At 36.4% G+C, this 12472-nt stretch overlaps 1 protein-coding gene across 2 annotated transcripts in view; it reads right to left on the reverse strand.

The window, feature by feature from the left end:
* ASZ1 (ankyrin repeat, SAM and basic leucine zipper domain containing 1) overlaps positions 1-12472 on the reverse strand; it is a gene marked incomplete at both ends in the record, with an annotated part of 70353 nt that overhangs the window by 51383 nt on the left and 6498 nt on the right. For both annotated transcript variants that reach the window (XM_079711519.1, XM_079711520.1), the window contains one exon: positions 12273-12384. In XM_079711519.1, coding sequence (XP_079567645.1) covers positions 12273-12384 — 112 coding nt within the window. The remainder of the gene's footprint in view (positions 1-12272; positions 12385-12472) is intronic.

A 12472-nucleotide genomic window follows, 5' to 3' on the forward strand; every position in this document is an offset into this window, starting at 1 on the left:
TACATATGGTGCCATGGTAATCAAGTGGCTTACAGTAAAATCAAGACTTTCATATATTAAACAATGAGAGAACAAAGAGAAAAACACACGACATGTATAAAAATGTGCTAAACAAGATAATCACCCACCCAAAATCATAGCTTATGAACAAAAAGCACTCTTGTGGGTTGTAATAACATAGGGAAGCTTAACAGACTATTAATCTGGCCCTCGAAGGCATAATGTGAATGCACAATAAGGGGAGGAGAGGACATTCCAAATTGAAGAATAACAAAAGCAAAAACAAAGAGGCAGGAATGATTATGTATCTGAGGAACATTGCTGAAATTGTATAAATAAAATAAAAGTTAGATATTAGGGAGTAGCAGAAATAGGTGGATCAAACTATGGAGAGTTTTGGATTTCACCTAATAGACAAAAGGAAGTGTGTTCTACAGGTAACAGCATATAGGACTGACTAAAGCACAGAAATAGTGCAGTTAGAAATATCAGTTAGGAGGCTATTAAAGTTGCCCCTAAGGTGGGATGATAAATATCAAAACTGCAATAACTTTAAGAGATATTACAAAGTAAGAACAAATTATACATAAAAATGAATGGCAAAGTCTGAGATAAATATCAGTTTTTCTTGGTATAAGTTTATGTCCAAAATTCAAAATTAACTATTGCTTTAAGCATACAGTAGAAAGGAAATACAATTATTATGGCCATGAAGAAAATACATTTAGGGTGACGTGGTAAATCATGAGGGCCTTGTATCAGTGGTAGATGGTATGTTATTTTTACAGAACAGAAAGTTGGCAATCAAGTGTTTAAGCCTTTGAATGTACCAAAGGTTTGGTAAGGGAATTTACAAGTTTGATGTGAACAGGATCCACCATTGGGAATGTATTTATATTCCCTGTCTTGTCTAGGGAATATAAATCATCCAATATTGCTGATTCTCCTTCTGTGAACACTTCCTTACTCCCTTGAAGTTAGATATGACCATGTGACCATACTTAAATAGAAGAAATGGCATGGGTCTCTTCCAGGTGGAAGCTTTAGTAGCCAGCACACAATATACCATTCGTGCCAGACACGAGTAAGACAAAGTCAAGTCAGAATTTGAAAGGACTTTGTCCCTGTTTTTTTCCAGTCTTGGTCTCTGTGTATGTGTTTTGAGAGATGAGTGTCAAGTGCTTTCATTAGCTAGCTTTTCTCACCTCTATGCTCTCCATTCTGTGCTTTCAAAAGGACTAAGCAGATTTCCACATATATGAATAGCAATATTAATCCTATGCCCTGTATATGCAAGGTAACACTAAGATATTTGTCACCTTTTGCATACATGGGAAACTGATGACAAAGATAAGATCAGCTCCTATATGCAGATAAAGAAAAGACAGGTAAATGAAAAGATGAGTATAGGATATGGACAGGCAATTTATAAAAAAAAAAAAAGAAAACCACAAAATAACAATTTCTAGTAATATTTTCTTTTTTTTTTTTTTTTTTTTTTTTTTTTTTTTTTTTTTGCGGTATGTGGGCCTCCCACTGTTGTGGCCTCTCCCGTTGCGGAGCACAGGCTCCGGACGCACAGACCCAGCGGCCATGGCTCACGGGCCCAGCCGCTCCGCGGCATGTGGGATCTTCCCAGACCGGGGCACGAACCCGCGTCCCCTGCATCGGCAGGCGGACTCTCAACCACTGCGCCACCAGGGAAGCCCTAGTAATATTTTCTAAATAAGCTATTTAAAAAAATTTTTTCTGAAAATATTCTTGTGACCTCGGCCTATGTTTTCAGAGCAAAGATATGTCATATCATTACTTACAACTAGAACACAAGTTAATATTTTAATTGAAAATTACACCTCAATCTACCAAACTGTTCCAGTGACATTTACAACTAAATTTATATTGTGATAAAGAAAGCAACATTTTTCCCAGAGTATTTTCTGTATAGGCAGTAACACTGAACAAGTTAACAATCACACAATGATTACGTCAAAACCTTGGACATTAGTTAATGTGTGCTGTCTTATCAATGGTAATAAAACATCTATTAAAAATAAAATGCCACATCATTTTACAAAACCCTTATCTCATGACTAAGCGATGTGAATATAACAAACTCCCCTGCCAGAAAAATTGCCTACTAAATGTAAAGAAAATATATATTTTTTTAATATAAGAAAATGTTTTAGCAAACTGGGGGAAAAACACACAAGTCCTCAAAACAGAAATGTTAATTATATATACTTTTTAAAGGCTTATTATTACTCAAACAATAAAAATATCAACCGCAAATTTAAGGCTAGATTGAAGAGGGTTTCAAATTTTATCATGTATCCAATAGTCTAATATAGACCTTTTAGACTTTAATAATTTACAATATCATCTGTTACTGCATTATCAATATAAAAAAATTAAGAATGATAAAATCCATACTATGGCACAGCTGCCAAGTTCCAATCAGTTTAGTCACAGGCCACCTTGTTTTCAGAGCTAAATACAATTATGCTGAATTAAGGTGATAATATTTTTCTGTTCACATACTTCCCTTTGCAATCTGTGGACTTTTCAAGTAAGAACATTCAAGTACCAACAATTATTTAGGGAAAGAGAGGAAAAAACCCAAAGATACAAGGCAAATTTAAGACGTGTTTTGCAACAATTAGAAAAGACATGCTGTTTAAACTGGTTGTCTTGAAAAATCCTCAACCTAGACAAGACAGGGAATATAAATACATTCCCAATGGTGGATCCTGTTCACATCAAACTTGTAAATTCCCTTACCAAACCTTTGGTACATTCAAAGGCTTAAACACTTGATTGCCAACTTTCTGTTCTGTAAAAATAACATACCATCTACCACTGAGCAGTAAGGATTATATTAGATAACATATTTAAGAGCAATTAACACAGTGCCTGGTACACAGGAAACATTGAATAAATGTTTCATTAAAAAACAAAATAAAAAACCTAACCCCAGAAACAAATTCTAAAGCTAAAATAAATAAATAAGTATTAAATTGTTGTATTTGCTAGACACAGTACACTAAGTATTGTCAGTGGTAAGATCCAAGAGAAACATAAAACGTGATTTGTGTTAATTTAAAAATGGTTTTTAAGTTGTCAGTTTTTTTCCCATTAGTCCTATAAGAAGGAAAATAAAAAGAATTTTTAAAATTAAGAAAAACTAATAAAAGAACAAGGTAGACCTATATGTACTCACACTTAACTGATCATTAAATAATAAATCAATGCTGTTTTCAACAAGATTTTTAAAAGTCTGCAAGGAATACAAAGAGTTAAAGAGATAACAGAAGACATATAAATAAAACAATTAAAAAATTTAGAAGATGCTGATTTCTACTTCCAGTAATGGCAAGCTAAATTTGGATCAAAATTGTGAAGGCTTTTAAAATAGCTAGATAAAATTTCTTTTTTAATTTCTTAGAGACTGAAAAAGATATCAAAGAACTACTAATTGAAGTGGCAAAAACCCAAAGAGGTAAATAAACAGTTGCTTTTGCCTTGAGGACATCTGGCAGTGCATAAGAACACAGTGAGAAACTGAGCTGTGGCTTTGGTGGCTTCAAACTTCAAGATGAACAAAATTCAAAGCACTGGGCCTATACAAAGTAGAGAGTTTACTAAACCATACTCAAAAGACACATTAATCTGGGATTCTAAGTATCTTTAGGGTAAGGACGAAACAAATAAACCAGCTCTTTAGGTTTAATTTACATCACCGAAACGGTCCAGGGAACTTCAACCGCGTGAACTTAGATTACATGAGTCCTGGACTGATAGTGCCCTAGGCACCTTTAAGAAATATACAAAATCCTCTCTGATGGATCATCCGAGGCCTCATATTATTCCAACAAGTAAGTTTTAAAATCTAATGACTAGCACCTAGTCATGAGTGAGAAGCATAAGAAACTACTGCTAACAGAGACAAACCCACAAAGATCCCAAATACTGTAACTGTTACATCTAGACTATATGTTTACCATATTAAAGAAGTTTTATTTAGAGCCTGAAAATATTTTCAGGGAACAAGAAGCTATAAACTTCTTTATAACACTTAATAATACTTTATAACTTCTTTATAACACTGCCAATTTTAAAAAGAATCAAACAGAATTTCTAGAAATAAAAAAATAACTGAAATTATGAACTCAATTGATGAGTTTAACAATAAATTAGAAGCAAGTGAAATGAGATTCAATGACCTAAAAGGCAGATTAGAAGCTATTACCCAGAATGTGGCACAGTGAAACAAAAAGATGGAGAATAAAGAAGACAGACACTGAGGATACAGTGAGGTCTAACAGATATACAATCAGAGAACCAGAAAGAGAGAAAAGAACAGGGCAGAGGTAATATTTAAAGAGATAATGGATGAGACTTCTGCAGAACTGAGGCCCCAACCCCACATTTAGAAGCTTGTCATAATAATGCTTGAAGTGGCAGATGGAGATACCTTAATAATACCTACCACATTAAAATGGTGTTTTGTTCATTAGCCATTTCCAAGATGAAACAGAGAAATGTTAGAAGAAACTAAGAAAAATTTGCCAAAATACATGGACACCTAGGAATCAAATGTACTAGCAGATTTGAAAGTCTACTTTGCGTACAAAATGTGGGAACAACATAAAACTTCAAAGCAGATGAGAGTTGTTATTTTAAATAACCTTTATCTAATAAATATGAATATTATTAAACGTTCACCATAACAATGAACTAGAATGGCTAAGGAAGTAAAAGAAACCCTGAAAATGATATAAGAGCAATTAGTGGTATTGACGTTCAGCACACATACACATATGGCTTGCTGAACCAAATCAAACAACGAACACCAATAAGCATTCAGCAGGTAAAACAAAGAAGCAGACAGTCACAGCTATCTGAAGAACTGACAAGATGCTCGTCTATTTAGTTTAACTCACAGCTCAATCTAGAAAAGCAGGCATCGCTCAAAAAGACTGCAAAGCTTCAAATACCTGGGGCAAACGTTTAGTCAAAAAATACACTAAACTGTACAATTAAAAATGGATAAAATGGCAAATTTCATGTTATAAATATTTTACCACAATTTTAAAAATTAAAAAAAAGGGGGAGCAATAGGTAGGACTTAATAGTTTAAACTTTAGAGGAAAAGACACAGGAATCTGGGGAGAGTTGAAGAAAGGGGTGAGATCAAAAAACACTGTGGAAAGACAAGCTAAGGGACTGGCTACAGGTGCTTGGACCTAATACCAGGAGCTGCTAGGGATACAGAATCATGCACTATGTTGTATTCACTCATGCTGCCTTAGCACAGAGCAAGCCATAATATGCTTTCAATTCTGCCTACTTAAGTATTTTAACAATTTCAAGTCTTTTGAATATACTATTCTGTCTTTTCTTTCAATTTCCAAGCCAATAAATTTTCTGCCTGATTGAGTCAGCTATTTTTGTCAGGCCATAAAGACTTCATCACATCTCTTTAAATTAGTACAGAATTTCCATACAATGGAAACTCAGCAATAAAAAGGAATGTTACAATAACAAAGTGGATCAGATATATGTATACATATATCCCCATATCCCCTCCCTCTTACATCTCCCTCCCACCCTCCTTATCCCACCCCTCTAGGTGGTCACAAAGCACCCAGCTGATCTCCCCGATCTCCCAGCTGCTTCCCACTAGCTATCGATTTTACATTTCGTAGCATATATATGTTAATGCTACTCTCTCACTTCATCCCAGCTTACCCTTCCCCCTCCCGGTGTCCTCAAGTCCATTCTCTACATCTGTGTCTTTATTCCTGTCCTAACCCTAGGTTCATCAGAAGCTTTTTTATTTTTTAGATTCCATATATATGTGTTAGCATACGGTATTTGTTTTTCTCTTCCTTACTTCACTCTGTATGACAGACTCTAGGTCCATCCACCTCACTACAAATAACTCAATTTCATTTCTTTTTATGGCTAATATTCCATTGTATATATGTGTCACATCTTCTTTATCCATTCATCTGTCAATGGACACTTAGGTTGCTTCCATGTCCTGGCTGTTGTAAATAGTGCTTCAATGAACATTGTGGTACATGTTTCTTTTTGAATTATGGTTTTCGCATGGTATATGCCCAGTAGTGGGATTGCTGGGTCATATGGTAGTTCTATTTTTAGTTTTTTAAGGAACCTCCATACCGTTCTCCGTAGTGGCTGTATCAATTTACATTACCACCAATAGTGCAAGAGGGTTCAAAAAGGAACAAATTTTTTTTTTTTTTTTTTGCGGTATGTGGGCCTCTCACTGTTGTGGCCTCTCCCGTTGCAGAGCACAGGCTCCGGACGCGCAGGCTCAGCGGCCATGGCTTATGGGCCTAGCCGCTCTGCGGCATGTGGGATCTTCCCGGACCGGAGCACGAACCCGTGTCCCCTGCATCGGCAGGCGGACTCTCAACCACTGCGCCACCAGGGAAGCCCAGGAACAAATTTTTGATACACACAACATGGATGAATCTTTAAAACGTTATCCTGAGTGAAAATATTCTGTATAATTATATTTATGTAACATTTTAGAATAGCAAAAAATAATTTATAGTGATAGATATAAGTTCCAAGGACTTCCCTGGTGGTCCAGTGGTAAAGAATCCGCCTTCCAATGCAGGGGACACGGATTTAATCACTGGTCGGGCAACTAAGCCCGCATGCCACAACTGCTGAGCTCAGGCACCTCAGCAAGAGCCCACATGCAGCAAACTACAGAGCCCATGCACCCTGGAGCCTGAGTGCCACAAGTAGAGAGAGAAAACCCGCACGCCACAAGTAGAGGGAAGCTCGCTCTGCAACAAAGAGCCCGCATGCCTCAAAGAAAAGCCCACCTGCCGCAACTAAGACCCAACGCAGCAAAAAAATAAAAAAGAATAAGTAAGTTCCACTTACTGGGACTGGGGAGGGGCATGAAGGAACTTTCTGGGATAACAGAAATGTTCCATGTTGAGGTGTGAGTTACACAGTTTGTCAAAACTGATCCAACTGTATACTGAAAATCTGAATATTTCACTGTATGTAAATCACATACAATAAAAAACTTTACTGTAGAATTTCCTCAGTACCATTCAGCAAGACCTCTAGTTAATTAAGTATAGGGAATTCAACAGTTTCTTCTTAACTTTTATTCTTCTATTCACTTGTAGTGCAAACAGAACCAAGTGGTACATTTAGGTGATTCACTTCCATTATAAGGTCTAGAATTATTTTCCTGCTTCTAATACTGGTAAAACCCTCCTTTTCTTTTTTCCATATTCTATGCAAACTAAGACGTCTTTTATGTTATATCCATAGAATACAGAAGGGCTTCCATGCTACATTATATATCAAAAATGAGACTTCTGTCTTCTAGATTAGAGGCTGATCTCTAAAGACTCTTCTGTTACTTTAACTTCATGAAACAAGACTACTGATCTCATTTTAGTTAAAAAAAAAAAGTAGTTACAGGTCAACTTCCTTGGCAACTGGCAAGCATATGACCGTCAAGCTTTCACAAAAACTATCCATGTATGTTTTATGGCTGACTCTTCCCCCCTCTTTTTCTTGAGAGGTAATTTCTGGCAGCAGAAGAACTGTTCAACAAAACAGGCTATGTCAACAGCTTGAAAGTAAATTCATCTAAACATGTTTTAACTGAACAGGAGTTCCCTCACATATCCCTTATATTTTCTGGCATTTTGTACATGAGATTAAAACTCCCATCTTCTAATAGGTTTCAGTTTTTGCCACTGATAATGAATTACCTATAAAATTCCCCCAAATCTCACTGCACTCTCCTGTGTGCTGAGATATTTTTCTTTACACTGCCAGCATGCTATCCCTGTTAAAATGTTAAAAAGTTAAAATGACTTTTAACAATAAAAGTCATTTTGCTGACATTCCATAAAATCACCAGTTAAGTTCAGTTAAGAGGCTTTAAAAAAAATATTCTAGACCTAGTAAAGTGCCTCCATTCATAAAATTAAACATCCAAGATTAGATTGAGACAATTTCATACTGCTGCACATCTAAAATAGGTCGACACATACTACAAAAAAAGGAAATTACAGACCAATATCACTGATGAATATAGATGTAAAAATCCTCAAAAAAATACTAGCAAACAGAATCCAACAATACAGTAAAAGGATTATACACCATGATCCAGTGGGATTTATCCCAGGGATGCAAGGATTCTTCACTATACGCAAATTAATCAATGTGATACACCATATTAACAAACTGAAGAATAAAAACCATATGATCATCTCAGTAGATGCAGAAAAAGCTTTTGACAAAATTCAACACCCATTTATGATAAAAACTCTCCAGAAAGTGGGCATAGAGGGAACCTACCTCAAAATAATAAAGGCCATATACAACAAACCCACAGCAAACATCATTCTCAATGGTGAAAAACTGAAAGCATTTCCTCTAAGATCAGGAACAAGACAAGGATATCCACTCTCACCACTGTTATTCAACATAGTTTTGGAAGTCCTAGCCACAGCAGTCAGAGAAGAAAAGAAATAAAAGGAATGCAAATAGGAAAAGAAGTGGTAAAACTGTCACTGTTTGCAAGTTTTGGAAGTCCTAGCCACAGCAGTCAGAGAAGAAAAGAAATAAAAGGAATACAAATAGGAAAAGAAGAGGTAAAACTGTCACTGTTTGCCGATGACATGATACTATACATAGAGAATGCTAAAGAAGCCATCAGAAAAGCACTAGAGCTAATCATTCAATTTGGTAAAGTTGCAGGATACAAAATAAATGCACAGAAATCTCTTGCATTCCTATACACTAATGATGAAAAATCTAAAAGAGAAATTAAGGAAACACTCCCATTTACCACTGCAACAAAAAGAATAAAATACCTAGGAATAAACCTACCTAGGGAGACAAAAGACCTGTATGCAGAAAACTATAAGACACTGATGAAAGAAATTAAAGATGATACAAACAGATGGAGAGATATACCATGTTCTTGGATTGGAAGAAAAAATATGGTGAAAATGACTATACTACCCAAAGCAATCTACAGATTCAATGCAATCCCTATCAAATTACCAATGGCATTTTTTTTACAGAACTAGAACAAAAAATCTTAAAATTTGTATGGAGATACAAAAGACCCCAAATAGCCAAAGCAGTCTTGAGGGAAAAAAACAGAGGTGGAGGAATCAGACTCCCTCACTTCAGACTATACTACAAAGCTACAGTAATCAAGACAATATGGTACTGGCACAAAAACAGAAGCATAGATCAATGGAACAAGATAGAAAGCCCAGAGAGAAACACACGCACCTATGGTCAACTAATCTATGACAAAGGAGGCAAGAATATACAATGGAGAAAAGACAGTCTCTTCAATAAGTGGTGCTGGGAAAACTAGACAGCTACATGTAAAAGAATGAAATTAGAACACTCCCTAACACCATACACAAAAATAAACTCAAAATGGAATCGAGACCTAAATGTAAGACCGGACACTATAAAACTCTTAGAGGAAAACATAGGAAGAACACTCTTTGGCATAAATCACAGCAAGATCTTTTTTGATCCACCTCCTAGAGTAATGGAAATAAAAACAAAAATAAACAAATGGGACCTAATGAAACTTCAAAGCTTTTGCCCAGCAAAGGAAACCATAAATAAGATGAAAAGACAACCCTCAGAATGGTATAAAATAGTTGCAAATGAATCAACGGACAAAGGATTAATCTCCAAAATATATAAACAGCTCATGCTGCTCAACATTATAGAAACAAAAAACCCAATCCAAAAATGGGCAGAAGACCTAGATAGACATTTCTCCAAAGAAGACATACAGATGGCCAAGAAGCACATGAAAAGCTGCTCAACATCACTAATTATTAGAGAAATGCAAATCAAAACTACAATGGGGTATTACCTTGCACCAGTTAGAATGGGCATCATCAGAAAATCTGCAAACAACAAATGCTGGAGAGGGTCTGTTTCTCCAGAAAAGGGAACCCTCTTGTACTGTGGTGGGAATGTAAATTGATTCAGCCACTATGGAGAACAGTATGCAGGTTCCTTAAAAAATGAAAAATAGAATTACCATATGACCCAGCAATCCCACTCCTGGGCATATACCCAGAGAAAACCATAATTCAAAAAGATACATGCACCCCAATGTTCACTGCAGCACTATTTACAACAGCCAGGTCATGGAAGCAACCTAAATGCCCATCGACACACGAATGGATAAAGAAGATGTGGTACATATATACAATGGGATATTACTCAGCTATAAAAAGGAACGAAATTGAGTCATTTGTTGAGACGTGGATGGATCTAGAGACTGTCATACAGAGTGAAGTAAGTCAGAAAGAGAAAAACAAATATCGTATATTAACGCTGTATGTGGAACCTAGAAAAATGGTACAGATGAACCAGTTTGCAGGGCAGAAGTTGAGACACAGACATAGAGAACAAATGTATGGACACCAAGGGGGGAAAGCCATGGGGGGGTGCGCATGGTGGTGTGCTGAATTGGGCCATTGGGATTGACATGTATATACTGATGTGTATAAAATTGATGACAAGTAAGAACCTGCTGTATGAAAAAATAAATAAAATAAAATTCAACAATTAAAAAAAATTACAGCACCTGTTGAAGTTTACTTCAGTAAGGTATCCTGGAGTTCCTAATTTCAAGGTACAATCAGATTCAAGAGGTATACCTAACTAGGGATTATACTGTAAATGACAGAATAAAAGTTCCTCTGAATTGATTTGCTAAGAAGTCGCAGGTAGTTTCTTTCCCAGTTCTTTTAAAATATTTATTTGTTAAATACTGATTATCCACTCCATAAGCTTTGACTTTTCTCACACTAGATTTTTCAACCTTGGCACTTCTGACATTTTGGGATGGGCAATTCTTTGTTTTGAGGGGCTGTCCTACACATTGTAGGATGTTTAGTAGCATCCCTGGCCTCTATCCATAAGATGCCAGTAGTGTCTCCCAGATGTGACAATCAAAAATGTCTCCAGGGACTTCCCTGGTGGCACAGTGGTTAAGAATCCACCTGGCAATGCAGGGGACACGGTTCGAGCCCTGGGCCGGGAAGATGCCACAGAGCAGCTAAGCCCGTGTGCCACAGCTACTGAGCCTGTGCTCTAGAGCCCGTGTGCTGGAACTATTGAGCCTGCGTGCTGCAACTGCTGAAGCCCGTGTGTGTAGAGCCCATGCTTTGCAACAAGAGAAGCCACCGCAATGAGAAGCCTGCGCCCCCCCCCATGAAGAGTAGCCCCCATTTGCCACAACTACAGAAAGCCCGCGTGCAGCAATGAAGACCCAATGCAGCCACAAAAAAAAAAAGTCTCCAGGCTTTGCCAAAAATCCACTGGAAGACCAAATAGACCTTGCTTGAACCACTCTACTAAATCAAAATCTCTGCCTCAGAAAAGATCTGGGAATTATCTACAGCTGTACAGTACCTTCCATAGCTGCTATACAGGTCACAGAAACTAAGCTAAATTAGAAAACTACTTCTAGAGTAAAGCCTAGTTACTTCTATATATCAGGCATTATAATTCTGTTCACACTAGACATTTTCTATTGGATAGGCTACTTCCCTCTTGCTTCATTTTGAAGATTAAATAAAACAGAAAGAGCTTTAATAGAAAGTTGGAGCCAGACAAGAAGGAAGTCAGTGATAGAAATTTGAAACAATCTGATTCCTTTTTTTTTTATTATTGACATTTTAACAGATGCAAGATACGTTCACTGCTTATCTTCTATGCATCTAGGCACTATTACATATATATTACAGTTAACTGGAAAAGTCTTGGGAAAATGGAAGCATTTTGATATAGTATTTTGGAATTCATAGTATCTGTGTAAATTGTTTAGTGGGTCTGTGTTTTATAGAGAGAATACTAAGAGGCTTTACTATTATAGCTCAATTATCATATTCTTTTGGGTGTGTAATTCAAAGGAAAATGATGCCGTTTATTGTCGTACTTTCCCTCTCATTCAACTTCTTAGGACATTCCTCTGAATATTAAAAATTGAAAGACTACTTTAATGACATGCCCTTCCTTTGATATTCTTATACAATTGGAACCATGACCTTATGACTTATTTTCATTCATCAGCTATATGGCCAAGTAAACACACACTGCTCATGATGTTTAAAAAATCATGCTGTCAAGTGTTTAACATAATCAAACAAAAGGCTGATAATCAAAGAAAAGTATCTTCATCATTTTTGAACAAATGGTAAGGTTCTTACCTACAAGCAACATTTGGATCAGCATTTCTTGAAAGTAGTAGCTCTACACACTTCAAGATCTGTTCCTCTGAGCCATAAGCAGAACATGCAGTTATCAAAATAGTTTGCTTATCTATAGTGAAAGGAAAGGTGAGGAAAACCCCACACACATCAGAAAGTATCTAATTAACTTCTTTTATCATTCAAAAGATTCTAAATAT

The sequence above is a fragment of the Hyperoodon ampullatus genome (genome assembly GCF_949752795.1).
Source record: "Hyperoodon ampullatus genome assembly, chromosome: 9".
Classification (NCBI taxonomy): domain Eukaryota; kingdom Metazoa; phylum Chordata; class Mammalia; order Artiodactyla; family Ziphiidae; genus Hyperoodon; species Hyperoodon ampullatus.